This window comes from Labrus mixtus, chromosome 4 (assembly GCF_963584025.1).
Source record: "Labrus mixtus chromosome 4, fLabMix1.1, whole genome shotgun sequence".
NCBI lineage: Eukaryota > Metazoa > Chordata > Actinopteri > Labriformes > Labridae > Labrus > Labrus mixtus.
Genome location: NC_083615.1, coordinates 15,406,253 through 15,432,262, shown reverse-complemented (window position 1 = coordinate 15,432,262; position 26,010 = coordinate 15,406,253). Strand labels below are relative to the sequence as shown.

The following is a 26,010-nucleotide window of genomic DNA, read 5'->3' as shown; positions in this document are numbered from 1 at the left end:
CTAATTAAAATAGCAGTGAGTGTGTTTGTTTGTTTTGTAGCCGTCTGTGTGCGCACAGCGAGTACTCACATCAAAGGTTTTTCCAGGCGACTCCCCAGAGATCCGACGATCTCACCTAGCGTGCCGAAAGCCTGGCCCAGGAAGTCCTGCATGTGTGAAGAACACACAAATAAACACATTAAACGCAAATACAGACAAGATTAGAGGTTTCATAGCTAAAAAGGTCCTTTAATATTTGTCCACTTGGCCAATTTTTACACCATGTAAGGCAAAAACTGCATCAACTAAGTCGTCCAATATGAAGACTCAAAGATCGAAAATAGAAGGAAATGTGAAATTCTAAAATGCTCTTCTGATTTTGCTGCAATCTAAATAGCATGTTAGCATTTGATGATACCAGAACATATTAGTCGCATGATATGCAAACGAGCTTTACTGACGCCAGCCATAAGAGGCACAGACAGTTCAAGTGCTAATTATTTTCACTGTAATCCAGTTTGTGAGAATTGAAGCAAATTTATAACAGGCATCACATCAAGATTCTCCAGCTGTTATTGCCAAACGTCAACCAGCATGTGACCTGAACAAATTCAATTAAAAAGTCTGTAAATGATATTATTGGGTTATCATAATCTGGGGTTAATGGCCAATCGACAGAAGTACACTTCTCCAGATGTTTGGAATCAGTCTGCAGCCATTATGCTGGCTGGGGTTGAGAGAGTATGATCTTATCCGGACAACCTGCTCTTGTTGGCTTGCTTGAGGAAAAAAAAAAATGTGGAACAGATGTTGAAACTGGTATCACATCTGTCCATGAAAGGATTTAGAATAATCCTGGAAAAAGAGCTGCACCCCTTCCCCTCTCAGCTCTTCATCTATTGGAACAATAGAAGAGACTAGACTAGACTGAAATGCACAAATACGTGGCCAATGTTTGTTGTGTAATTTAGACCGTGTGAAGGATTTAGGCTGCATTTTAGTAATTGAAAAACAAGAAATTAAATGGTAAATGGACTTTAGCTTGTTTAAAGCTTTTCTAGGCTTCTGACTACTCAAAAGTCTTTTACAATGAGTAGAGTATGTTCTGCACAATGACTCATAAGCCCAGTGTGCAGAGGATCACGCGTCCTTGTTGATCACTGTAGGGTGACCACAAGAGAGGACAAGAGAGTTTGAGCAGGAGGAGCCTTTGGCCAGCAAGAAGAGCAAAGCAGAGAGAGAGGGGAGGGGTGTAAAAAATCTGTTTACAACATGTAATGAAAGACGCTTCATGCACCAATACTGAGGCCTCTCCTACCACTTTGTGTATGCATGTGTGCATGAACAAGCATCCATGTATATATATGTGTGTGTGTGTGTGTGTGTGTGTGTGTGTATACGTTTGTGTGCGCAAAAATGCTTGACAGATGAGCCGTGTCGAGTCCGGCAGGCAGAAAGCTGCTCCAAAGATCTTTGCCGGTGCTGAACATTTCTCCCCCAGCCGAGGTCTTGAAACAAAAAGAGATGACAAAAAGCTCGGGCCCTTCCACAAGAAGTGTGCTGCGAGCTAGCAAACTCCAGCCCAGCGCCCGCTGCGCTCAGATATCTAAGGCCAGAGGCTGCGGCGCCTCAGATTAACAGGCTCAGTGGTGGCAGAGAGAGAGAGAAAAAAAAAAGGTTAGGAGGGTAACTCCAAATAAAAAAGATCACAGCTGAATTCCACAAGTCCAATGTGCTTCAAGTCCATCACAAGACCATTAGTAAAGAGAACACACTTCTGTTCATGTAGATGTGTCTAAGAGTTGCAGCAAGTTAAAGGGGTATTACACTAATCACAAAAATTTGACACGAAATGTCGAAAATAACTGAGTAAATATTATAAATCAGCACTCAGACATAATTAGACATTTACTTCAGTAAATGTGAATTGCTGATTGCAATCAATGTCGAAGCCGAAGTTGTGCTCACAGATGATCTGGGAGCATCCTGTGGTTCACACATGGGGGGGTGGGGGGGGGGGGTGTTCACTCTGCCTTTACATCATCTTCCGTTTCTTTGTAGGAAAGGTCAAAGTACCTGATAAAATGGAATATGGATAACAAATTCCCAATTTTCCTTCCATCTTTTGTATGCACTGCTTCAAAATAACAACATTTTTAAACTCCCATGAGGACAATAAACAAGATGTCTGATGTTTTTCTGGTCAAAATATTAAAATATCACTACAATGCTATTAAACGACAAAAAAAATACAAATAAACCTTTAGGTAATGTGAATATAATCCAAAACGTAATCTAACTTCTTGCATTTTATTTTTTGGATTACACCAAATGTATCAAACAGGAAGTGGTTAATGTTAGGTGGGGGTGTTTCTGCTGTCAATATTCAATGATGAAATCGTGAAACAGACTACATTTCAGAACAAAATGGCTGACAAAGTCGTCATGTTAACAGTGTTGCTTATATTCTGTAAGCAGGTACAGCCTACAAATTCCTTTCTATTTGGTTACACTTCTAAAAGATTGGAAAGAAGAATTACCTTGGCAATGTAAATGTCAGACATGTACATTTCTTCAACCTCAGCAAATCATACTTCCTTTTAAGCTCACATCATACACTTTGCTCCGATCCAAATATAGCTCTGTTGCTATGAGATGTCTTAAACACATGAACCACAGGTACACAGAACTAAAAGAAGAATTACCTTAAGATGGTAGACGGATTTAAAATAATTCATATATCGGCAAAATTATCAAGATGAAGGAATTCATGAAAGTATGTACCAACAGTTAATCAGATGAATTCAAGCACTCATCTGCGAGCATGACCAAAAGTTAACACTCAATAACTTCCTTGGATGTTGCTGTAGCGGTCTAGTCTGTCATTTCCATCCAATCGGGAATATGACTATTAAAATTGAGACTTGCTCATTTTAGACAATGGTAAATTGTTAATGAATTAATGAATCAATCTTTATTTGTTTAGCGCCAATTCATAACAAATGTTATCTCAAGACACATTACAAAAGAGCGAGTTAAAGACCTCACTCTGTTATATTATCCACAAAGACCTGACATTAATAACTCTGTGTAAAAGTAAAAATCTCTTCACCCCATAAATCAAACCGGTTTCTGTGACTATACTTTATTACAGTGAGTACATATCAAGCGTTTGGATTATTTTTTACCCCTCTAAACTTTGACTATTAGATTATCTGCTTCGAGAAAGAAGGTAAATGATGAAACATGTCAGAGGTAAAAAAAGGAAAGTTCTGAGAGAAGAAATAATTATACTCCTCGAAGTGATTGTAAATTTAATAAGGGGAATGAAAGTTTGCAGTGGAATCCTGACTGCTTTCAAATAGTCATGAGGGAACACAACCAGTAAAGTTAATTACTGTGTGCAAACAACCAAGCTATTCCCCCGCCTGGATTCCCTGTGCTGATCAAGTTTAAAATAATGAATATAAACTTTGAAATGAGATGACTGTTTATACGAAGGAAGCGTTTTGGTGTACTCGCCCACAAAAATAAACGGGTAGTAAAATAAAGAATTGTGCACAAAGCCATTAGAAGTCAGACTGACAAAGCATCTCTATTTCGTTGAAAATGAGAGGCAGTAATTATATTTAATCTATGCACTGTCTTTGCACATCTCCCCCTGCAGTTATATCGACTTAAGGTATGCAAACCATATGGCGAGAAAAAAAACATCTGCTGTAGTGGGAGGTAGGAAGCACCCTCAAACTCTGCCAGTGAAGCTGCCAAGAGACATACTGTACTCGTGAGCATTTTCTTTATCGTTCCAATTTTCCCGTTATTTAAAGCTGTGAGACAGGGAATGGACCGTGCCTGGACAATGGAGCCATCACTGCGTGCCAGATCTCTAATCCCACACATCCACGGCAACGACAGGACGCATCCAAGCGTCCTCAGCCTTCATGCTGAGAGTGAGTCGCTACGCTCACATTGCTCAGCGCTCTGAGTAGAAGCCCGGGGGCACAGAGGGGATGGGGCTGAGGAAAAGATCTCCGCCTGCAGTTGGCAATGAGTATAAAGCAGAGTAATAAGAACGGGGGCCGGGGGTGTTATAGACAGAACTGGAGCAGGATGCTGCTGGAGCTTCTGTTCGAAACTGAAAGTGAAGGAGGAGGCTCTGGTGAGGGGAAATCTGATGGTACAGGTTTCTAAATCAACATGGAGGTAGAGAAAAGACTAAAACAGCATGCTGAACATTGCAATCTGAAGAAAAAACCTACAACTGAAAAAAGAAGATGAATGATGTTCACATGCTGGATCCTAGCTCGCTAGGCCTGATGCTCAACATATGCTTATAATACGTTTAATGTATGCAATATCAATCAATCAATCTTTCCATTAGCGTAGTAATTAGCAACATTAAAGGGGACATATTATGAAAAATCCACTTGTACAGTGTTTTTCAACATATATTTGGGTAACCTGAGTGTCTACAGACCATCCAGTCCTTTGTTTGTGGTCTGCATAAGTCTTGCAACACAGAGAAAAATGCTCCGTTTCAAATTTGCTCTCCTTGTGATGTCACAGTGGGATTCTGGTAAAAAAAATACCCTTCCCTCCCCTGGTATCTCCACCCATGGATTCCACCCCCAGCCCAGAAAAACACTTTTGTGCAGGTCTGACATTTTAAATCTTGCTACAGAGGAGTGATGTCTACCGGGGAAACTCAGGGGGGGCTCATTGCATTTAAAGAGACACACACACCAAAACGGAGCGTTCTGAGAGAGCTGGTTTATACAGGGTCACAAACCTCCTCTGGTGCTTGATTCATGTTATATTTTGACCAAAGCACAGCACAGATGTTTCATTTATACCACAGGGGACTGTTTGAAAAGGGTAGAAAAGGGGTACAATATGTCGTCTTTAAGCAAAGTTACAGTGGCAAGAAAAGACGAGACTCATAATGAACAGCCATCTACCGAAATTGCGCCAGACTTGAAAAATGGGATGGGGGCGATGGGATAAGATGCAGGAAGAAGGATAGGTACAAACAGCGGGATGGGGGGCGTTCAGGCAAGGCCGTCCACCAACGAACCTGAGGAACCTACGAGATATGAGAGCTCAGGAGCTCCTAGGATATGTATGCTGTGTTATTCTGCACAGAGTTAGCATTATGGCTCATTGATCAGCCAAAAGGTTTCATGAGGTTGAAAATACCTCAAATAGCAGCTAAAACCTCTTCTATGTACTCTGGCAAAAAATGCATCAGAGCCTTATGGGACGATAATGATGTTTTCAAGTATTAGTAAAACCCAGTGGAACAGAGTTATTGTTAAAAACGTTATTTCTTTCACTGCACAAAGCATAAAAAACACAAGGTAATTGTTCCATCTTTTACTTTATGACCACCGGGGATAATATGGACTCTGCAGAAGCATGATTATATACGACTTGTCTGGAATTAGCCCTTGTATATTCTAAAGAATTGCCTCGTAAAAAAGCACACAAAAAGCTTGCAGCTCAGATAGAGACAATGTGGTGTAAAAACCCTCTGAATGCCTTTAGTATGGGTCACAAAAACCCTTATTCCTTTCTTTAGAAGAGTTTAAATGCCAACACGATAGCTTTGTCCCTGTTGTGACACTTACCTTTGACATTCGGATTCAAATCAGGCTGCTATTGTACTGGAAGGATAAACATTTGGCTGTATAACATTTCCCTGAATGCATGACTGATTGTTGTACAGCTGAGGTGAAGGAGACACTCACGTGTTTCGAGAGGTTGTCGCTCTTGCAGTCCAAATCGTACCTGCAGAGAAAAGAAGGAGAGATGACGCATCAGAGCGGGGGCCGACCAAAAGGCTGAAAGGTTTGAGCTGCAGGTCTGAGAGTCAAAGGCTGCCGCGGAGCAAATTAGCAGTCCATGTGACAAAGGCTTCTCTCCCTCATTACATATCATTAATGCCAGGCACTTCTCCTGTAATCACGGCAAAGAAGCTATTCAGGGTTAGAGTAGGCTTGTGGTGATTGAAGCACTGAAAAGATGAACTAATCCCATTTCATGAGTATGACAGTGACACTTCACCTCCTGCACCATATGAAAAAAAGGAATGTGTGATGATTGCATTGTTCAGCATTGCAAGAACTACATGAATTGTAATATTTCAAAAGATATCTTAGCTCCTACAGACAGTGTCTGTGTCTAGCTATGTTTTACTCAGTACCTGAGTTTGACACAAGTCCATCTTTAGTCCAAAATATTCCAAAAAGCACTTTTCTCGTCTGCACTATATTGGCATCAATTAGTCTGAGGATAGCTGACAGCTAGCTTGAGCTTCATCTGACTGCAACAAAAGGGTGTAAAAGCACAGCCATAATTCAGACCTCCATCCAATAGGTCAAATGTACCCTCACTGACGTGGAGTTAGGGTCCAAGTGAGTGGCACGCCCACTGCACACAAGATGCTGATTTTTCAGTGATATTTATGGTCACTATGTCTTGGCCTTGACTCGGTCTCGATGCCTAAATGTCTTGGTCTTAACTACGTCATAACTAGCTGAATTTAAGAAAAGTCTGACTCTAAACTCCTTTACCACACACGCGCTCTGCCTGTTCATTTTCAGACATAATGCACTCTTACATCAATACGTCAACACAAAAACCAGGATCAGTCTTGACAATGAGTGTTGTCGGCGTTGGTGGTCGTGCTAGTAACTTGGCTTACTGCTGCTTGCATCAGGATCCAGGGTTCTTGGAAGAGTAAAGTGTGTCACCTGTCTTTAAGTACATTCTCAGTCTTAGGCTTTCCTGTAGCAATGACGGTAGGAAACCTCCCTAAGGGGGCCCCATCTCACAGCATTCATTCTTGTTGCCCTGATGAATGTTGGTTGGAGGGCCCCCCGATGGATTTTTGCCTAGGGCCCCAACAAGCTCTAGAATCGCCACTGCCTATAGCAGTCTATATGGAGGAGCGACATTTTTTACTATGTTCTCCATCAATGAACAGAATTCTCATGAACAAGCTAACCACACGAAAGATTTCTTGTCTTTATCATGTCTTTAAAGTTCCAGTGATCTGTTATTTATGTAAGCCATGGGGAAGCTAAACAAAGTTTGAGAAAGAGTGTCCAAAATCATACCCTGAATCAATCAGCTGTTTTTTTAGTCCAGCTCCAGTACCTCAGATTAGAAATGTTTCAGCATGTCTATACAGTTTTCTGTGCACTGCCATTAAGCAGGAATAGCAGCACAATGTAACTAGAAAACCACCCTGCATATATAGTTTTTATTTGTATAGAATAAAGATGTCGTGATGTGTATGTAAGCTGTTGTTTACCTATTTCCTACTTACATAATAATGTGTTTACGTTACGTGATGTCCTATAATGACATATTAATGTAAATCTAAATCTGTACATATTTGTTTCAGCCCTGTGCGTGTGTTTACGGAGAGCCGATGACAAGCGGATAGAAATCCCTCGTACGTGTCAACACACTTGGCCAATTAATTCGATTCTGATTCTGATTCTGACGGGACAGTTGGCAGATATCTCGGATGCCACTTTGGATGAAACTTTACAGAGTAATGCGTCTCACTGCTCCGCTCTAGCATGTAAGTTGCATTGGGCCAAAGCAGAGTGACATAGTGTTTGATTGCTTGCATGCCTTCGCCTAAGCTGAGAGGAATGATGCATCTCATCACTTGAAACACTGAGCCCTCCATCGGAGCTCTCACAGCAACTTTTCGTGTCTAAAACTGAAGAGAAAAAGCCCTCATTATTTCTGGTTGCATGAAGAGGCCAGCAAGTTTTGCATCTTAAAACAACAACAGTTGTTGTTTTGTTTGCTACTGGAAAAAGAATGGTGGTATACCAATTTTGTATATTTTTGCCCCAACTACATATGTCTACCTTCTACAATAAATAAAGCTTGTGTTAAACGTCTTGATACTACAGAAAGTAGGTATAGTACATGAAACTGAGAGAAGACAATAAAGATAGTTGGCCAAAGTGAGCAACCTGGATGTATTATTTGTTTCCCACAGTTAAATGTCAACTGTGATCACATTAAGGGAGGGAAAAAAAATCGATTAATGTAAAAATTGAGATTCTTGTGTTCTGAGATTTTCAATAGATTCATAACTTTTCAAAAATCTATTTATTTTTTTGGGCTAATCAGTCCCTCCCTGCTAAGTGCAAAGGGTAGCTCTTTAACTCAATAGAATGCCAAATGGAACAGCAAGACATTCAGCCAGTCTCACAGATGACTGGAGGAGATCCTGAAGTAATTACTCATTCAAAAATGGACTTTGAATCCAGAATCTTTTTGAATCGAAAATAGAATTTCGAATCCAATTGTGACCCCAAGAATCTAAATCGAAATTGAATCGAATCGTGAGACAACTAAAGATTCCCATCCCTAGATTACATATGCACATGTAATTCCTAAAAACAGACCTGATATGTGAAATCATCAGCTCTGTTTTTTGGGGAATATAATTTGTCTTGGTGTTCACTTAACTGAGTGCTTCCCCCTGTGTGGCTCGGGCGCCTGGACAGGCCGCAAAATTGGATACGGCAATATATCCTCGTCCTGACTCCTGCCAAATATAGATAGTTTGATTTTTAAAAAATTAAAGTACTCGGGACAGATTTCCCTGCCAGTTTGACTCACTACGTCACTACTCCATGACTCCTCACAGAGGCGCCATACTGACGAGAATGAGGGGAACGTAACAGAAGTAAAATGGCCAAGGAAAAGAAAAAGTCGACAGCAGGATAAAAGAAAAAGAAGAAGATAATGTCGGAAAGTTAAAGGATGAAGCATGATAAGAGGTGAGACTGACACCAAATCGCAGTGAATAAACACATAAACTCTACACAAAACCTTCATAGAGGCTATCATTATATAATTGTCTCGCAATACATGATACCATCATCATCATCATCATCATCATCATAGCGTGATCACTGCATATCATATCGTATGGTGCATTACCTTGCGATTCCCAACCCTATAGGAGCAGTCATCCAAATTCATCAGTAACAGCTTCACCATGCAAACCATATAAACCACTCATCACATCTGCAGAGAGCAAATCATCCAGCTCTATTTACTTCTTCATAACCTGTCAGCTTCCTAGCTGTGCCAGGTGTGGGTCAATATGTACGCGCGCGTGCATCGTGTGTGCAGCAGCGTGCAGCAGAGTGTGTAACAGGGCGAGCCTGAGCGTTTCCTTTCTACAAACAGAACGCCACGTACGATAAGACGCCTGCTGACAAACCTAGGAGAGTCACTATGTGTCACTACAGGAGAGGAGAGCCTTCGATACACTGCTGTTACTACTAATAAGTAATTCCATGAGAGCATGAAAACACGCTGCTGTTATGCAACATGCCATCGGCAAAATGCACAGGTGAGCCTCATGTTCTATTCCTCCCATGCTTCTGTCACTCCCAAATGTTCATGAATGATTTATTTAACCTAACCGAAAGAGAGAGAGAGAGACAGGAATGAAGAAAAACAACGTAACGTTCTGATATGTACGCTTAAGATTTGGTTGCACATTTTCATTCACACACATCTATGAGAGTGTGCAGGGGGGCATGTCCCAATGTTCCTCATGAGTGCAAATTATTTTGTGTGACTGAACGTGTGTGATTGTGTGTGTGTGTGTGTGTGTGTGTGTGTGTGTGTGTGTGTGTGTGTGTGTTTACGAGGATGAGATCACCGCGCATGGCACTGGGCCAAACAGGATTTCTTTTTGGTCCTGTGCTGTCTTGTCTTGTGATTGGGGGGGGGATGGGTGTGGGAAGAAGGGGAGGGGTGTGGGAATGGGGGTCGGCCGCTCAGAGCTCCGTTTGAACTGAGCGATGATGACTAATGATGGCACACAAACAAACGAGGCCGGAGAGGCAGCAAACAACAGACGACAGCACACTGACACTGGAGCTCCGTTTCCTAACAGCTTCACCAAACCTTCATAAAAGCCTTAAAAACCTCACTGACACAAGATGCTACAGAAATGTTATTAGCATGTATTCTGTACTGTTCTGCTCGTTGTGACAGAATATCTGGAACATTGTGCTTTTTTAAACAGCAGCCAAATAACCAGATTAATGGGAGACGATGGAAATGTTTACAGAGATTTGGCTCTCGTGATCTTGTGATTCTCGCGACGATGCTGCAGGAAATGCTTCACAAAAATGTTTTTGTTACAACAAGTGCACTGATGTACAACCATTAAAACAGTCTCCCTTCCTCTGTAACCACACTGTTAAGGACTAGCTCCAGTACACCACTGGTGGGACTCACCAGAGACCTGACGATATGACAGCTCAAGACTTCACTTCATATGTTGCTTTTGAGATTGAAATCAGTTTCTGATTAATGTGGTAATGTTAATATGACGTTAAAAGATTTCCCAATCTTTGTTTTCACTCACTACTCCTAAGGACAGCTCATTTCACAAACATTAGCATTCACATTAAAGGCTTTAATAAGAGGAAGGGATGCACTTATTGTGAAAAGATAGAGCTGATACCGAGACCAATACCACAGTTTGACATAACAATTAGCCGATTTCTGAATAAGATTGCAATTTTTTTAAATTACCTGGTCGTAATTCTTCTCGTCTGTTTCTCAAATGAGCTGTGATTGGATGTATTCAACTGTTGTTAGTAGTCCCTCCTCTTGAAATACCACTCAGCATGTCTCACAAAATGCAAGTCACTGATCTTTATCAGAGACGTCCACTGCTGACTTTTTCTTCCATGTTTGACCATGAAAACAAATCAGTTTGTCCAACACGGTGACATCCTCTGCCCGATAACAAACCTCTTCTCTGAATCAGCACTTATAGGTATCTTAGCTTGCCCAGTTTAAATTGATGACCCACAACAGATTCACTTTGGCTTATGACATCAGAACTTGCTGTGTTATTTGTCGATGGTCTGATATTGATGTGCAACCGATACATCTGTGAATCCAGATCAATATTTTGTGTATGATATTGCTATGCAAAATATTCCGATACTATGCTGCATTCATTGTAAATGTAAACAATATATTTTTTTATTGGAATAGCTGCATCAATTTGCTTCCCAAATTAGATAAATGAATGTATTAATGGTTCTGATAAACTAATGTTTAAGTAGTGAACACATTTTTGCTAAACTTATTCTATGAAACCTAAGTTATAAGACATTATAAGTTAATACAGCCATATTGTTCTTCTCTTCCTTTCAGCAGGTCATTTCACTTGATATTGAGGTCTAATCCAATTTGTCACCCTTGATTAGACACCCACCCACCCACCCACCCAGGGGACCTTTACTGGCTCCAGTTAACATCTTAAGATTCAACACCACCAAATAATGTTTTTTTAAGTGGAGGTCTAAACATGGCCATCAGTGAGATGAGGGTTAACAGGATTTCCAGGCACAGAAGGCACCAGAGGAAGTAAAGAGTGTGGAGGCTTAGGGGTCTTAGGGTAAAGAGAGCGTGGGATGCTTCAGCAGCAGCTACACTGGCGGTTTGCAGGGAGTCTGGTGCTGTCTGTGGATAACCTGAAGGGATGTGAAGCTCTAAGTGGAAGTGAGGGAGGTGGAGGTAATGATGGGCTGAGGAAGCTGCAGTAAAAAAAAAAAAAAAAAAGACTTCCAGACCTCAGGACAGAGGCTGAGGAGAGCAGGAGTAACCACTGGTACTGTAATGAGCAATGTGAGAAATGTGTGCATGTGTGGTGCTGAAGACAGCCTCAGTGTGAATTTGCGTTTGTGTGTGTGTGTGTGTGTGTGTGTGTGTGTGTGTGTGTGTGTGTGTGTGTGTGTGTGTGTGTGTGTGTGTGTGTGTGTGTGTGTGTGGTTTAGGAAATTTCTTGTTCTCAGGGTAGGCATGTGTATATGTGTGTGTGGGCTAAGGCGAGCCATGTCCTCGCTGTGAGTTATCGTAGCGTAGGGCCGTCAGCCCAGAGGACAGAAGTGGGTCCTGATGCTCTCCCACTCACAACGTGCCCTCCTGCAGGGAGTTGACCATGCAGCACACATATATACACACACACGCACGCACGCACAAAATGACACATGCACATAAAAGAGCATGGCTAGAAAAACACACAATCAATAAAAACACTAATTGACATACACACTCTCACAAAGTGGCACACGAATAAATCATACTTGTCTTGCAAATCACACAAGAAGCTGAGCAGGCATGCTCACGTAAACAAAAATAAAAGAACACCTACGCATACGCACACTTTTAAAAATCAAATCCCCCAACACACATACAAACTCACATGCACACACATACTAATAAAATCTCTCTTTATACAGATATAGAATTCCCTCAATCAAAATCTACACAGAAAAATAAACAAATACAACCTGCTCTTCGACTTAAATAAAATGGACTGCTTCCCAACACAAACACACACATTCTACCTACAGCAAGCTAACGTCTTGCCGTGACCTTCACTGTAACCTCCCACAGCTTGTGAGCAGCATGCGGCCGCTGCTGACAGACCAACAAGTAAACAAACAAAAGAGCTGTTCCATATTTCATGAGCCATCATGAGAAAATACAGTAAATGCGTGTGAGTCTGGAACACAATAGAGAAAATCAAGATTATCATAATTACTCGGGACAGCTCGACTTTTGGGGCTACACGAGGACATGTGTGACTTTTTAAACTTTAACAGAGCCGTGACTCAAAATACAGGTGTAGCTGATGTAGACAAATTAAATATTCAATTCTAGGTACAAAAAAAAAAACACGTTTCTGTTATACTTCAAATGTAATGGGAAATCTGTCCCTCTAAACACAGCTGCATCCCATGAACCATCCATGACAATTTACTGACAGCATGTCAACCTCATGCAGTCAGTAAATTGTCATTACACGTCCACATGTTAAGCCATTTAGCAACCAGCTGGATTAGCAATATTTTCTCACCACTTCTGTGTCTTCATGTCAAAAAAGTATAAAGCAAGTGCTTTACATAAATACCCTCACCTTTAGGCTGAATTACTAAAACAAAAAAATGACCAGAATCACTTCACTCCTTCATCTTACATTATTTTCACACATGCACAAAACCATTTTCAGGATGAGCTGCATGAATGCAAAAGGCAAATCATTTTCACCCAGCCTTAACCCAGATTTTTCCCTGCAAGACCCCTAGTTCAGTTTCCACATGAAGTCGGAGTTGATGATGTGTGAATGCAGCAGGTAAAAAGCAGGAAAATTCATTACAGGCGAGCAGGAGGGGGTTTTTAATGTTAACATCGCGTGACCATTGAGCGACTGATGCAATCATTGTGCACTTAAGGAATCAACTCCATGCAGTGTGTTCATGTCAGCTCATTTGTTTATACTGGGGGACAAATAAATCTTCAAGAAATTTTCAGGAGTGCATATGGGAAAGCCAGCATTAGTTTGAGCTAAAGTAAACATGCCACAGCCTGGCTGAAAGTAAGGTTGTATTCACATGGATAGAGAAAGAAGTTAGACTGCAAGCCAGATTTAGTTTGGGTGAAGGACCGCAGGCTGTAACGTTAAGTGAAGCAGGCGGAGAAAATGTAATGGTAGACAGCGCTGCCATCAACTGTTCAAATGGTTTTACTTTTCTGCAACTAAGTTTGGCAACAACTGCCTGTTTAATTGGCCGCTCACACAAGGAGAAAACATGATGATCTGGACAGAGAAAAGCTTAAGATGTTCTTATACTATTTATGTGTTGGCCTGTTTTTTAGTTTCCCCTGTGCTTTCCAGAAGGTGTTGTCCATCTGCCGACTGCCTAAATCCATGTGAGTGGAGTCAGGCAGAAGAGGATTCTTGTGAGACTAAATTTGGCACAAAAATGTTTAATCTCAATGATTCTGTTTTCATAATTGTAAGAGTTAGTTGAACATTTTGAGTATTATAAAGGAAACGTTCAACTCTTGCTCCATATGCACTTTTAAGCACGATGGGTTTATTTTGTACCAAACACTGCAAATTAAGACAACTGGGAATGAAAACACGCATTGCAAATTAAGTTTATAAATTGTATGACACACTAACATGCAAAAGAGCCGAGAACATAATGGGGCCAAAAAGTGAGCTCTGAGGAACCCCAGAGGTGCTTGTTATCTGCTCTGGTAGTTTAAGAATCTCCTGTTTTAACAGAGCAGGTTCGTTCTGAGCAGTGAGGTCTGAGGGAACTCTGAGCTGACCCAGAGATACCCACCCAGTGCTCAAGGCAGTCAATTAAAATTGTATGATCAAGTGTGTCAAAAGCCGCACTTTGTGCAGAAAGGATTAAGAACGAGCAATCTCCTGCATCTGCTGTTTCAAGGAGGTCATTTGTTACTTCCACGAGGGCTTTTTGTCTGCATTGAATCACGTCCCAAAACATGATTCAAATTTTTAAAATATGATAATGCCATTCACATGCAACTGAGGACAAATGTGTATTTGGACTGGATGAGGTGAAAGGACTGCAAATTGATCGTAATCACCACAAAATGCTAAGCAAATGATTCACCGTTTGCACCTGGCCCAGTTTTTTCTCAAAGCATTGTATGAATGGGATGAATTCAAATGGAAATGATGGTGTAAAAGTGGCATGAAGACTTGTCTTTTATTTAAAAGGGAGAAGACTTACATCTCCCCCTGCACAGACCATGAATATTTCAGTCTTAGCTTAACTTTGCTCCACACAGAGCAGCACTCTCACCCACTCCTTTACAACACACAAAAATACAAGAACACACACACACACACACACACACCAAGCACCAGCGCCACCATGCATAAGTCAATTGTTAACTCACAGGTCAAAGCGTAGATTCTGCCTCTCCTCAAAGAAATAGTCCAGGATGAATTTGCGGACAAAGTCAGGGTTGAGGGTGTTGTCGATGACTTCTGTTCTGCCAAACTACAAGAGAAATGAAAATTGTAAAATATGAAATACTCATTGAATAAACTACAACCCAGAATAAAAAGCACATCCCTCTATAATGTAGTACAGCTTTGTGATGGTTGAAAATTAAATTTTGTTGACACGTTTGAGTGCATGCATGATTTAAATCTGATGCTCTACACTGAAATCAGAGGGCGACTGTTCAAAGAATCAAAGCGTAGGCGTTCTGTATGAATTAACAAAAAGTATGTCAATACATGTAAGGTCAATGAGCAGAGAATACAATGAATTTAAAATAGACGTGTACAAAGAAACACGTCGGCAGGCTCACATTAACATCCAAGTCATAGTTAAGACAGCCATTGCTTGGGTCAAACCATGTTTCGCAGGCTCATGTTTCACATGTTTCAAAAAACAAAATAAGCCAGTGGTGACATGTTGACTCAAAAGTTAACAGTTACATTTTCAATCTTAACTTATGACTGCTTGTCCATGTTTTTTGGCACTGCAAATAAATCTGCAACACCCTGAGACCTTTAGTTTTCTTGGCATACATTATCAGTTTTTACTGAATGCCCAATGAACAATACAACAGTGTCATTAAATATTTATATATTTTTCTGCATGTGGCTGGTAAGATGCTCAGCACAAACAAGTAAACCAAACAACAGGAGTCTTCATTGTGATAAATCTAAAACAACACATTGATCCATCCGGCTTTATTTAGTACTTCAAAGGAGAAGAAAATAGAATTTCTCTCCCTGTTCTGATAATATAACACACATAACTGTAGACTAGCCTTCTAAAGCCTAATTATATCCCTTCAATATGACTTGCTGAAATTCTGCATTGCTGCCATTTAAGCTCCCTGGAGGCAGTCATTGGCTTAAGAGTATCCCCCCACCCATGCACTCACCTCTCTCCATTCCCTGTTGGCAATTCCTTGAGTGTACAGCACACAAACTGTTGAATAAGAAGCAGAGGAGAAGGGGCGAGAAATAACAGCGGGTTAGATTGATTGAAGAGTATTTAACTGAATATACAATGCTGAGAAGTCAGCTGAGAGTGTGTTCTTTCCCAGGACCCCAACATGAGAGGAAAAAAGCCCTAATTAAATGTCACTAGAACTTTGCCTTGCAGCATGATGATATTTCAGAGAGGGGGACAGGAGTGAGCGAGGAGGGGTGAAGGGGGTGGGGGGGGATGGGGTTAGTGAGTGTCTGCGTGGGTGGAGGAACGTCCTCCTTATTGACATTCGAGCGTCTCCGTTCCAGGGAGTCTTGGAGTGTTTTTTGATGACGGACCGCTGGTGAAAACACAGCGAGGCAATCAACTGGCACTAAAATGACATTTCATTTGCTTTCTAGCAGCCTATACTGTATTCACACACATCTGTCACATGGCAGCTGCTCACGGCTCGGAGAACCCCTGGGAAGAGACACTTGGAAATCTCTTTTCACCGGTAAAATGTTGACATAAGGAAAATGTGAGAAGTGGAATGGTGGGAAACGCTAAAGTAAGAAATACATTTACTTGTTAAGGGTTAGTTAACCATTTTTTAAATTATTATTATAATACATGTGAACAACAAACTACATACAGAACACATGTATGATAGATTTGTAGGTTTGGACATCTTTACTGTTTAGTTACCAAAAAAATAGTAGAAATAGTATTTGAAACTGAAGCTGCTCCAGATCAAAAAACAATCAGTTGATATTTGAGGATACAGCTCTAAAAATTAATATTAAAAACAATCTTAAGAAACAATTGAAAAGGTTGCAAACCAAACTATTTGTTTTGTTGAACCAACATACATGTACTCCGGGGTCTGGATTTTCAGCATGGGAAGTGTTCTTGTTTACATTTGTAGTATGTTTGTAGTTCGAGCTGTTTTGTCCAATCGCGCATTAGCAGGCCTTGGATTGTGCAGGGAAACCTGTGTAAACCTCTGAAATCACACCTGTCATGTAGTATTCATTGTATTATGTTTTGTGTTTATCTAGCCAGGCACTGCTGATGTAAAGAAAGCACCCAATCTGGTAAAAAAAGATTGTGTACCCTTGAAAATGCTGTTTGTTTAATCGTTTTTGACAACTGTGTAAATCTAATCAATCTTCTTTTCCAGCTTTGGGCAAAAGTTTGAATTTCTAAAGTGTATCTGATTAAAGCCCCGTGAGGAACTAAGAGTTTGTGTTGATTTGGCCGACCCCTGTGGACAAAGTAGTGCCTCTTATCTGTTTGCTGATTTGTCCTGTACATGTGCAAGTTGTGTTTTTCAACAGAAATGCTCATCCTTTCTTTAAATAGTTAGATATATCACTCATCAAGAATCTTTGTAGAAAACTGTTGACAAAGACTGTTTTGGCAGTGTGTGCAATTAATCACTTTTTCTGACACGTACCCTGCAGCAGCTGTTTCAAACATTAAAAGTACAATCATAGAAAACATAAATCTTGGTTTTAAGACACCTTGAATATTCATTTTAGTTTTTTTTCATAACCAGGTAAAAAGTCCTCACAGGAGCTTTCAGTGAACAGCAGCAGATCCAGTGAGTCCAGTGTTGGTGCGTCAGTGAAGAAGGTCTCACTTCAGAGCGGTTTTTAAGCCCTGGGTAAACTTGCTTTTAACAGGGGGCGCTAGAGAGCCATGGTTCGATAAGTAGCTTTCCCCGGTACCTCCTGCATGAAAAAAATACTTTGAGCACTGAATTAATATTTTGATGTTCCCAAACAACGTGATAAGTTGCCATTGTGGACAAGAACTAGCCTGGGCTTTACACTTGCACTCTAAGAGAGTATGAAGTCGAACTTGAGGATGCAGTCCACGAAGGACAAGAAACAGAAGGAAACGGGCCCTGCCGCCCTGGACTTGCCTGAAACAGGTCATCGGTCGGCGGATGCCACTATTCTGGAAGCTATTCACACAGCTCGCTGTGTGCGGACCTACAAACCACTAAACTGGAAATTTACCAGACAATCAACACTCGGATTGAGGAGGTTGCCACTACGATTAGAGGAGAATTGTCTGCTCTCGAGATCAAACACATCATCCTGGCCTTGCAAACGTCAAGTGAACACCACGGCTCGACCATTACCAAGCTGGAGCGCGCAGCTACCGATTCATCGGCTGCTATTAGCATGCTACAATCACATGTGAAACGATTATGCTCTGAAGTAAACCAGCTAACTGAAAAATGCATGGATCTTGAGGGATGATCTAGAAGGCAAAATGTGCGGATTGCAATGTTAAAAGAAGGAGCTGAGAGAGGCACTGACATAAATACATTTGTCTCGCATCTCTTAAAAGACGTACGATCTCTGGATGACGCACCTCTTGTTGACCGCTCACACTGAGCTTTGCGTAGACGTCCTCGGTGATACGGAGCCTCCCCGACCGCTCGTAGTGTGTCTCCACTATTTTAGTGGTGTGACAGTGATTCTCCGGAAAGCAGCCTCTACCCAGCAAAATTAAGAGTGACTTTCAAAGGCACAGAGACTGCTTTTACGGACGCGAAGAAGGCTCAGGAGTTTGCTGAATTTCACTTTGGTACGGGCAGCAACAACGATGCAGAGGACACCGAGACAGACAGCGCGGCAGGTGCAGCCGGTGGCTGGAACTAGGTGGTAATGTGGGTCAGGTCTTCAAATGATTAGATATTTAGCCATTCTGTTCCCAAACTTGTATTTACCTCTTGGTGTGGGATAAAAATTCAGCTATCCTTAAAGTTAGTGACATTCTGTTAAAGAAGAGCTTTTGTTATTGTCCTAAAGGCAACTAATGACAGTTTGACAACTCAAATTGCATATCCAGGCTATGTAAATAATATTGTGTGTTTCTACATTGATATTCCAGCATATATGTGGGAGGTGATCTGGATGTGTGTTCTGACAGTTGTTAGAACTTAGGAGGGCACCCATTAGTACTGAAAATTACATTTGCATTCGAGTAGTTTTTATTTCTTCAACACACATCCGTCACATGGGCCTCACTGCTCCCTTAATAAAGCATTTATGAAAAAATGTAGGCGGAGGTCTATAAAAGGAAGGGAAGGTACATTTATTCACACTTCTAACCCTAAGTGCTTTTCACAGCACACAGGAAAAAATCAAAATAAAATGTGATTAAAAAACAATACAAGCCGGCAAGCCCAGGCACTTAGAATAAAAAAAGAATATAACAGTAATAAAGTAATCAAGAAGGAATACAGGACACTGCTGAAGTTATACACAATGCATGGTGGTGGGTTGTGCTTTGTTAGTCCACCCTAAATATCCACGTCAAATATTACATTTTTGACTTGTAATGATGCTGAACTTTAAACTTATGTATGATACTAGTAGATATCTTGGGCTTAGGGTTAGGTCAATTCCTGTTTTGATAACACGGCCACTAAAATGGAAATCCTGGGCGCCGGTCATTTTTTTGTTTTTAATGATCAAACATTACAGGCAAACTCCTGCACACTGTCCAAGCTGCGCAAATGCTTCACTCTCCTTTTGCTCACAGCAGCTTTAGGTTAACAATATGACTGAAGATTCTGTACTTTTCAATTGTACCAAAAATTAAAATAGATTGACACTTTTTTACACCAAGTGTTTCAAAACAATACAAAGACTTTTTGACTTCCTGCCTCCATGATGCTATGATACTAAGTCTGAATTATTTCTTGGAAAGAAGTGAAACCCTGACCATATTTGAAGGGTTAGAAGCTTTGCAACGGGTTCTGAAGGCTCATAAAACCTTTGTACCTTCAAGTTGTGGAAATGAAAAAGCCTGTTTATCATTATTAACAGTTTTGTAACTTCTGACTCGACGATGTTCAAACCTGCTGGTTGTGTACAAAATTAAAGAGAAGAATTTTGAACACAGTCGTTTACTTTTTATCTACAGGACGGAGGCTCGCCGAGGTCAAAAGGTGAAAACATTTAAATTTAGCATAAAAGCTCTAAAATGAAAGGTCTTGTCAGGGGGGGCACCCAATAAAACACAGGGGCCTAGCTGATCTTATGACATCTGAATATGAAGGCGATTCCTTTCACCCTTTACATTCATTATCATTAATGACTGAATTAATTCATTGCAAATTTATGCCTGAGTTAATGTATGAGCTGCGAGTAGTTTCATTATGGATTCATTAACTGTTGTGATTGTGAGAGGAAATCAAGTTTCAAATCATTACACTGTAAAAAAAAAAACGTGTTGTTTGAACTATGTAAGGAATCATGTACAGTGAACTTATTGTTATCACAGAGTGGAAACCCTGATGTGAAGCAGAGAGGTATCGTCTCACCCTGAAGGGGTTCCTCTACGATTACAAACCCCTCACTATAGGAACCATGCGGCTAGCATGATACCTGCATCATTACACTTCTACTAAATAAGGAACACAATTATTTGAAAGAATATATTAATTTTAAAGTGAACATTTCAAGTCAGACAAGGTGAAGAGATCCGCAAGAACCATAACCCCCCCTTGAGTTTTTCTGCCTCATCATTGTCTCCAACCAAGCACAATTCCACCGGCCAAAACAATAAATTGTGTGTTTGTTTCACACATACACATTTGTTACATTATCACGTGTTTTCCTGACTCGCTCCATGCAGATCATGCATCACCTGTGTTCCGTTGCGTGGCAGCTGGCGTTTTTGTGTGTGTTCAAATTGTGCGCGCATGCATGCAGTAATGTATGTTGGTGTATCTCGGAATGCAGACAGCAGAAGAGCAAGGAAAAGTAGCTGCAGCTACATCAAACGCTCTTCATTCCCATCATAGATTTTTATAAAAGATTGTCAGGTATAACCATTAACCGGCCATGTGGCTGATACCTCTGTAAAATGTACCCGCCAAATGGAAAAAATCGACCCGCCTTTTGGCGCTTGGTGGGTTTCGAACCCTGGTACAAAGGCTGTGATTCTTAAAGCGGGCAGCCCAGGGTTTGAATCCGACCTGCAGCTCCTTTCCTGCATGTCATTCCTCACTCTCTCTCACTCCGATTTAAGACTATCCACTGTCCTGCAGACCGTCAGCATGCAGGATGCCTTCAAATTTCGAGTTGACTGAATTTGAGATGATAGTTGGATAAATTGATATTCAAGAAAAACAAAAGAAACGTTCTTCGTCAAATTAACTTATACTCTTAACCCTTAAGTTCACTTCACTTGTACTTCTAATTTAGTTGTTTTGTCTTTTCATTCACAGTCAGCACACTCAACGTACTTTAAAGGACATTGACTGTGCTGACTTTTCTGTTCTCTTGTATTCTTTATGCGGTCGTGCACCAGATGATTTATTACTGTTTGAGTGTGCTCCTTTGTCTGCTGTTTCTAACCAGGATGTGAACTAGGTGTGAACACACTGCTCTATTCAGTCACCTCAGTTAATGTTGTTATTATATAGTTAACTTTGGGTCTACATGAGGTACATTTTTCTGACTTTCAATTGAAAACCAATTTCAAGGAACGAGGAAAACTTTACATTAGTTGAGATGACAAACACAAAAATGTAAATCTAGTCTTCTGACTACTCAAAGTGCTTTTACAACGCAGGTCACACCTACACATTCACACACTAATGGAAGAAGTTGCTATGTAAAGTGTCCATCAGAAGCAAATTACCCATTCAGACACATTAATATTCCATTGACGAAGCAGCAGGAGCAACACAGGGTTAAGTGTCTTGTGTTGTGTGGCTGCTGTAGCTGGGGATCGAACCCGACCTTCCAATTGAAACACGACCGACTCTATCAACTGAGCCACAGCCGCTCCTATAAATATCATGACTAATTGTTTTACAGTGTGAGCTTTTGTGATGAATGTCATTTTTCTTGTTCCTTCTTTATGAATCGAGTCCATATTTAGATGAGAATTACTACAGCATTTCTTATGTTTTTGCAGAAAACTTTTATTTTTTTCCCCTAACTCAGTCATGTTGTAAATGTCATGCTGTTTTTGGACGTTAAAAACACAAGGAACAAACATCCTTATTATCCTGCTACTGGTACAGAGGCAGGAGTGCTCATACTTGTCGTGTTTTGGCACACTGTCAGTCTGGATGTTGTATATGTTGCATTGTGGATGGTGTGCGGGAGGCCTGGGCTCAGCTGGCTGAATATAAAGTCATCCTTTAATCTTGCAATGAAGCACGAGATGACACATGGTCTCTGCGTTGTTGTGTGGGGGGGAAAAAAGCAAAACATCAATAGCATGCCTGTAAATAGCGATGCATTGTCGTCCGCACCTACAGGTGCACTTTCAACTCCTGCTATTCATCAGGCCCGTGATGAGGGACGGAGCTTGACCATAGCAGCGTTAACACCACCTCTGTTTTGAATGTAGGAGACGGTGTATACTTTGATACTGTTCCTGTCTGCTAAATGCCCTTTTCCAATCTGCTGAAGCACTATGATCAAAGCACACATCCGCATCCCTGCACCACAGGAACAGCGGTTAAAAAACACATGCACACAAACATGGAGAAAACACAAACACTGGATTGTTGTCCAGCTTTATAAGCTTATATGAATATGGTGCGTGAGCCTGCCTGAGGCCCTAGATGTGTGCACTTTTTGTGAGTGTGTGTGTGTTTGTGTGTGTGTGTGTGTGTGTGTGTGTGTGTGTGTGGCTCTGCTGAGGCGGTCTAATGCTGTGTGACTGGGGCCAGTGCTGTCAGCAGAGCAGAGACATGGACGCAGCACAAGTGCCTCCTTGCATAAACGTTGGGGCGGGCAGGAATGCTCATCCTCCTCTTCCACCGTCTGACACTTAAAGGTCCAATCCTCTATTTCTGGGAGCTCATCAATTATGGGTTCACACACACCGTGGCCATCACTAAAAAACACCGCTGGGTTCACTGTGCAGCACCCAGGTGGCGAGGTGCTGAATATTTAGAGAATATAGCAAGGGTGTGCTTAAAAAAAAAAAAACTGCATGCTAACCAAACTGTGGACGAATAGAGGATAAAAAAAGATAAGATACATTCATTTCCACTTCACCTTTTCATCATAACTCGGAGTATCCCCCCCCTCCCATCATGTTTATTTTTAGAGGGCTTTTAACAGACAGGACTGTCACAGTCTGTTATGGAAAACAAAGCAGGCACGACAAAAACAGCAAGGATCTGCTTTACAATCTTCAAGCTCGAGTGTGCATGTGGGCCTGTGTGCGTGAGGAGGAGAGGACCCGCGCTCTGTATTTAATCAGGCTATGTTTCATTTTCAACAAAGGTGTTGCTGATATGATATCAGAGTTTTGGTACTAATATCTGATCAAAGAATTTGAGGATGACAAACGGCCCTCTGTATGGGTTTTATAAAATCAAGAGTTTTTAACGGCTTAATGCTATCTGACCATAAGGAGAACACAAAGAACTTGAAACATTAAATTACAGATTGATTAATTCCAGGATCTGAATAAACTATATTCTTGTACTTTAATTTGGTTAACATGTTAGAATCATACATTAATCCTTTTTTGGTTTTGACTAAGAGATGGGAAAGGTTGCCACGTTATTGCAACGATATTTTGAACATATACTATTATAATACTATTCTAGTATTGAAAAAAGCAATACTTTATATCTGTACTGATACCATGTCAAAAGGATACAAAAGTCTGTAGTTCTCTACACTGGATCATTTTGTAGTTCTACCAGCAAATACCACCTTACAGAAGGACTCCCCTCATCTATACAGTGACACTAAAATGATCACTGATGATCTAAGAGTGGATCCTCCGCTTCAATCCCAATAACCCCACTCTGTCTTAACTCAGTGTTTAGGTTAATAAACCGCTCCAGCTCTTTCTGGTTTGCTTCGCAGGTCAGTCCTTTTGAAGGTGTCTACACTTTTCAATACTACTGATGGTAATTGTTCTAAAACGATCTAAGTGTTCATGCTTTTGGTCACATAGTTATAATAAATGTTTCTTTCCTTTCTGATACTTGAACTTGCTGAGAAACAATATAATAATAACAGTGTCAGACTTCAAATGGAATAACAGCTTTACACCACTAACCCTGCATGGTGATGTGATTGCTAGCATTTTTTTTTTTTTTTTTTTTTACTTTATTGCCACTGTTTCATAATAACAGCCAATTAAAGGCTTTATATGCGATTTTTTTGATCCAGCAGATGTAGCCCTTGAGCACCAGCATGAAACCAAAACAACTTGCGGTGCATTGTTGTGTTAGCATGCTAATGCTAGCGATCTTTAATATGCTCGTATCGTCACACTGCATGTAAATTTACTGATCTAGAAACACAGTTAAGCAGTGAGTACAGTATGTTATTCTTCTTTTCTCTAGTCCCTCAATTAAACAACTTTTATTCATGAGGGGAGGAGTCTGCCTGCCGTCCTGGCGATGTCAACAAACTGAAGATAGGACTCGGAAAACTCGGAAAGCATCACAGACAGTGGGACTCGGGTGTTACACCCATTGTAGACAGTCATGACTCACAGAGTTATTTTCAGAGGACATACTTGATTTCTATTATATTTAAGTGTGAAAAATCGCATATAAAGCCTTTAACAGTTACAAATAAGAACATCACCTTGAGATTGGGCTCCTTTTGACACACGTTTACATAAAAGACACAGCCCCACACCGGGGGAAAACAAATATTTACCCGTATATATTAACAGACAGGTACAGACATATAGATGTAACTATAATTATACAGATATAAAGATAAAGATAAACTTTATTGATCCCCCATGGTGGACATTTCTTTGTCACAACAGCTCAAGAAACAGGACTATAATTATCAAAAATAACAAGAAGTAAAAAATAAAACATATGTATCGTAAAATCCGGAATATAAATCGCACCGGTATAAAAGACTGTTTTGAAGGTCTCTTAGAGAGAAAAAAAAGTTTAAACTGTTTTCCTGCGTGACTATTTATATTGTGTTAAGCGATGTCTACAACGTGCATTTACTGTGCAGCTGTGTCGCTCTTAAAGTCCCGTCTGTTTTCACTTTCAGGAGTTTGCTCTCCTACTAGCTACAGTACGGTAGTTGAGCTCTCAGCCTGCAGGAAAGTTGTGAGGCACAGACTCCTAGCTTGCAAGTCGCGCTGCCCGACTCCGCTGGTCACTCTTTAACTTTAATATAAAACTCTTTCAATCAAAAAAGCACTCCACAATGTTTATTTACGGAACAATATACCACTGTTTTTGTAAAGTCATGATTATGACCTCGTGAGGGAGAAAAGATGTGGAAAAAGTCGCACAGCCTGACTGGTCTGTGTCGCTGTCTTTCCCAGCACAGCGTGCAGTCAGCTTTCAATACACAATAAATGGGGATGGGTTTTTAATCTCCTCAGGTTGCAGTGATAGTGGCTGCTTCCCCGCCTTAATGACGGCGCATGTTTCAGTATTTTGTACTGGTATATTGGTTGCACCGGTGTATAAGACGCAGCCAACTTTTAAGACGAAAAAATAGGTATTAAAAGTGCGTCTTATACACCGGATTTTACGGTACACAATAATAATAATAATAATAATAATACATTTTATTTATAAGCGCTTTTAAAAACTCAAAGACACTTTACAATAGTTAAAACATAAAGAACAGCACAGTAAGGACAGACTAACGTTACAGCGCTAGCATTACACACAAATCATAAAGACAACAACAATAAAGGTAAACTACAGAAAACAGAAAATACATCACAATCATACTTTAAAAGCTTGTTTAAAGAGGTGAGTTTTGATCAGTGATTTGGAAGTTGGAGGGTCGGTGCAGTGTGTAGGGAGTGAGTTCCAGAGGGATGTCCCAGATGTGCATCAGTTAAATGCACATCTGCATAGGCATACATACGCACATACATTGACATATACATTCCTACTTGTCTACAGTACACAGACACTTACGACAGAAAAGTCCTGACTGTATTACTCAGTAACTGCTGTCCATCTCATTTAAAAAGATTGCTACCATTTTTGACAGAGAGCTTTCTTTAATCATCTAGTTTGTCATAACTGAGAACAATCAATGAAGAATCAGCGTAGGATTAAATGTTTTTTTAAGGAGAGGATTGTTCACATCTTTCCCTTGTGTCTCCTTAAGAGCAACGGGGAGACGCTGTATTTCATTAAGATGCTCTACTCGATGTTTAACATGTGAGTCACTTTGTTTTGAAAAGA

At 40.6% G+C, this 26,010-nt stretch overlaps 1 protein-coding gene across 1 annotated transcript in view; it reads right to left on the bottom strand.

The window, feature by feature from the left end:
* LOC132972880 (copine-8-like) overlaps positions 1-26,010 on the bottom strand; it is an 80,526-nt gene that overhangs the window by 34,000 nt on the left and 20,516 nt on the right. Inside the window, exons 3-6 of the mRNA XM_061036015.1 lie at positions 15,781-15,827; positions 14,776-14,879; positions 5,727-5,766; positions 70-146 (exon numbers count right to left, since the gene is read on the bottom strand). Coding sequence (XP_060891998.1) covers positions 70-146; positions 5,727-5,766; positions 14,776-14,879; positions 15,781-15,827 — 268 coding nt within the window. The remainder of the gene's footprint in view (positions 1-69; positions 147-5,726; positions 5,767-14,775; positions 14,880-15,780; positions 15,828-26,010) is intronic.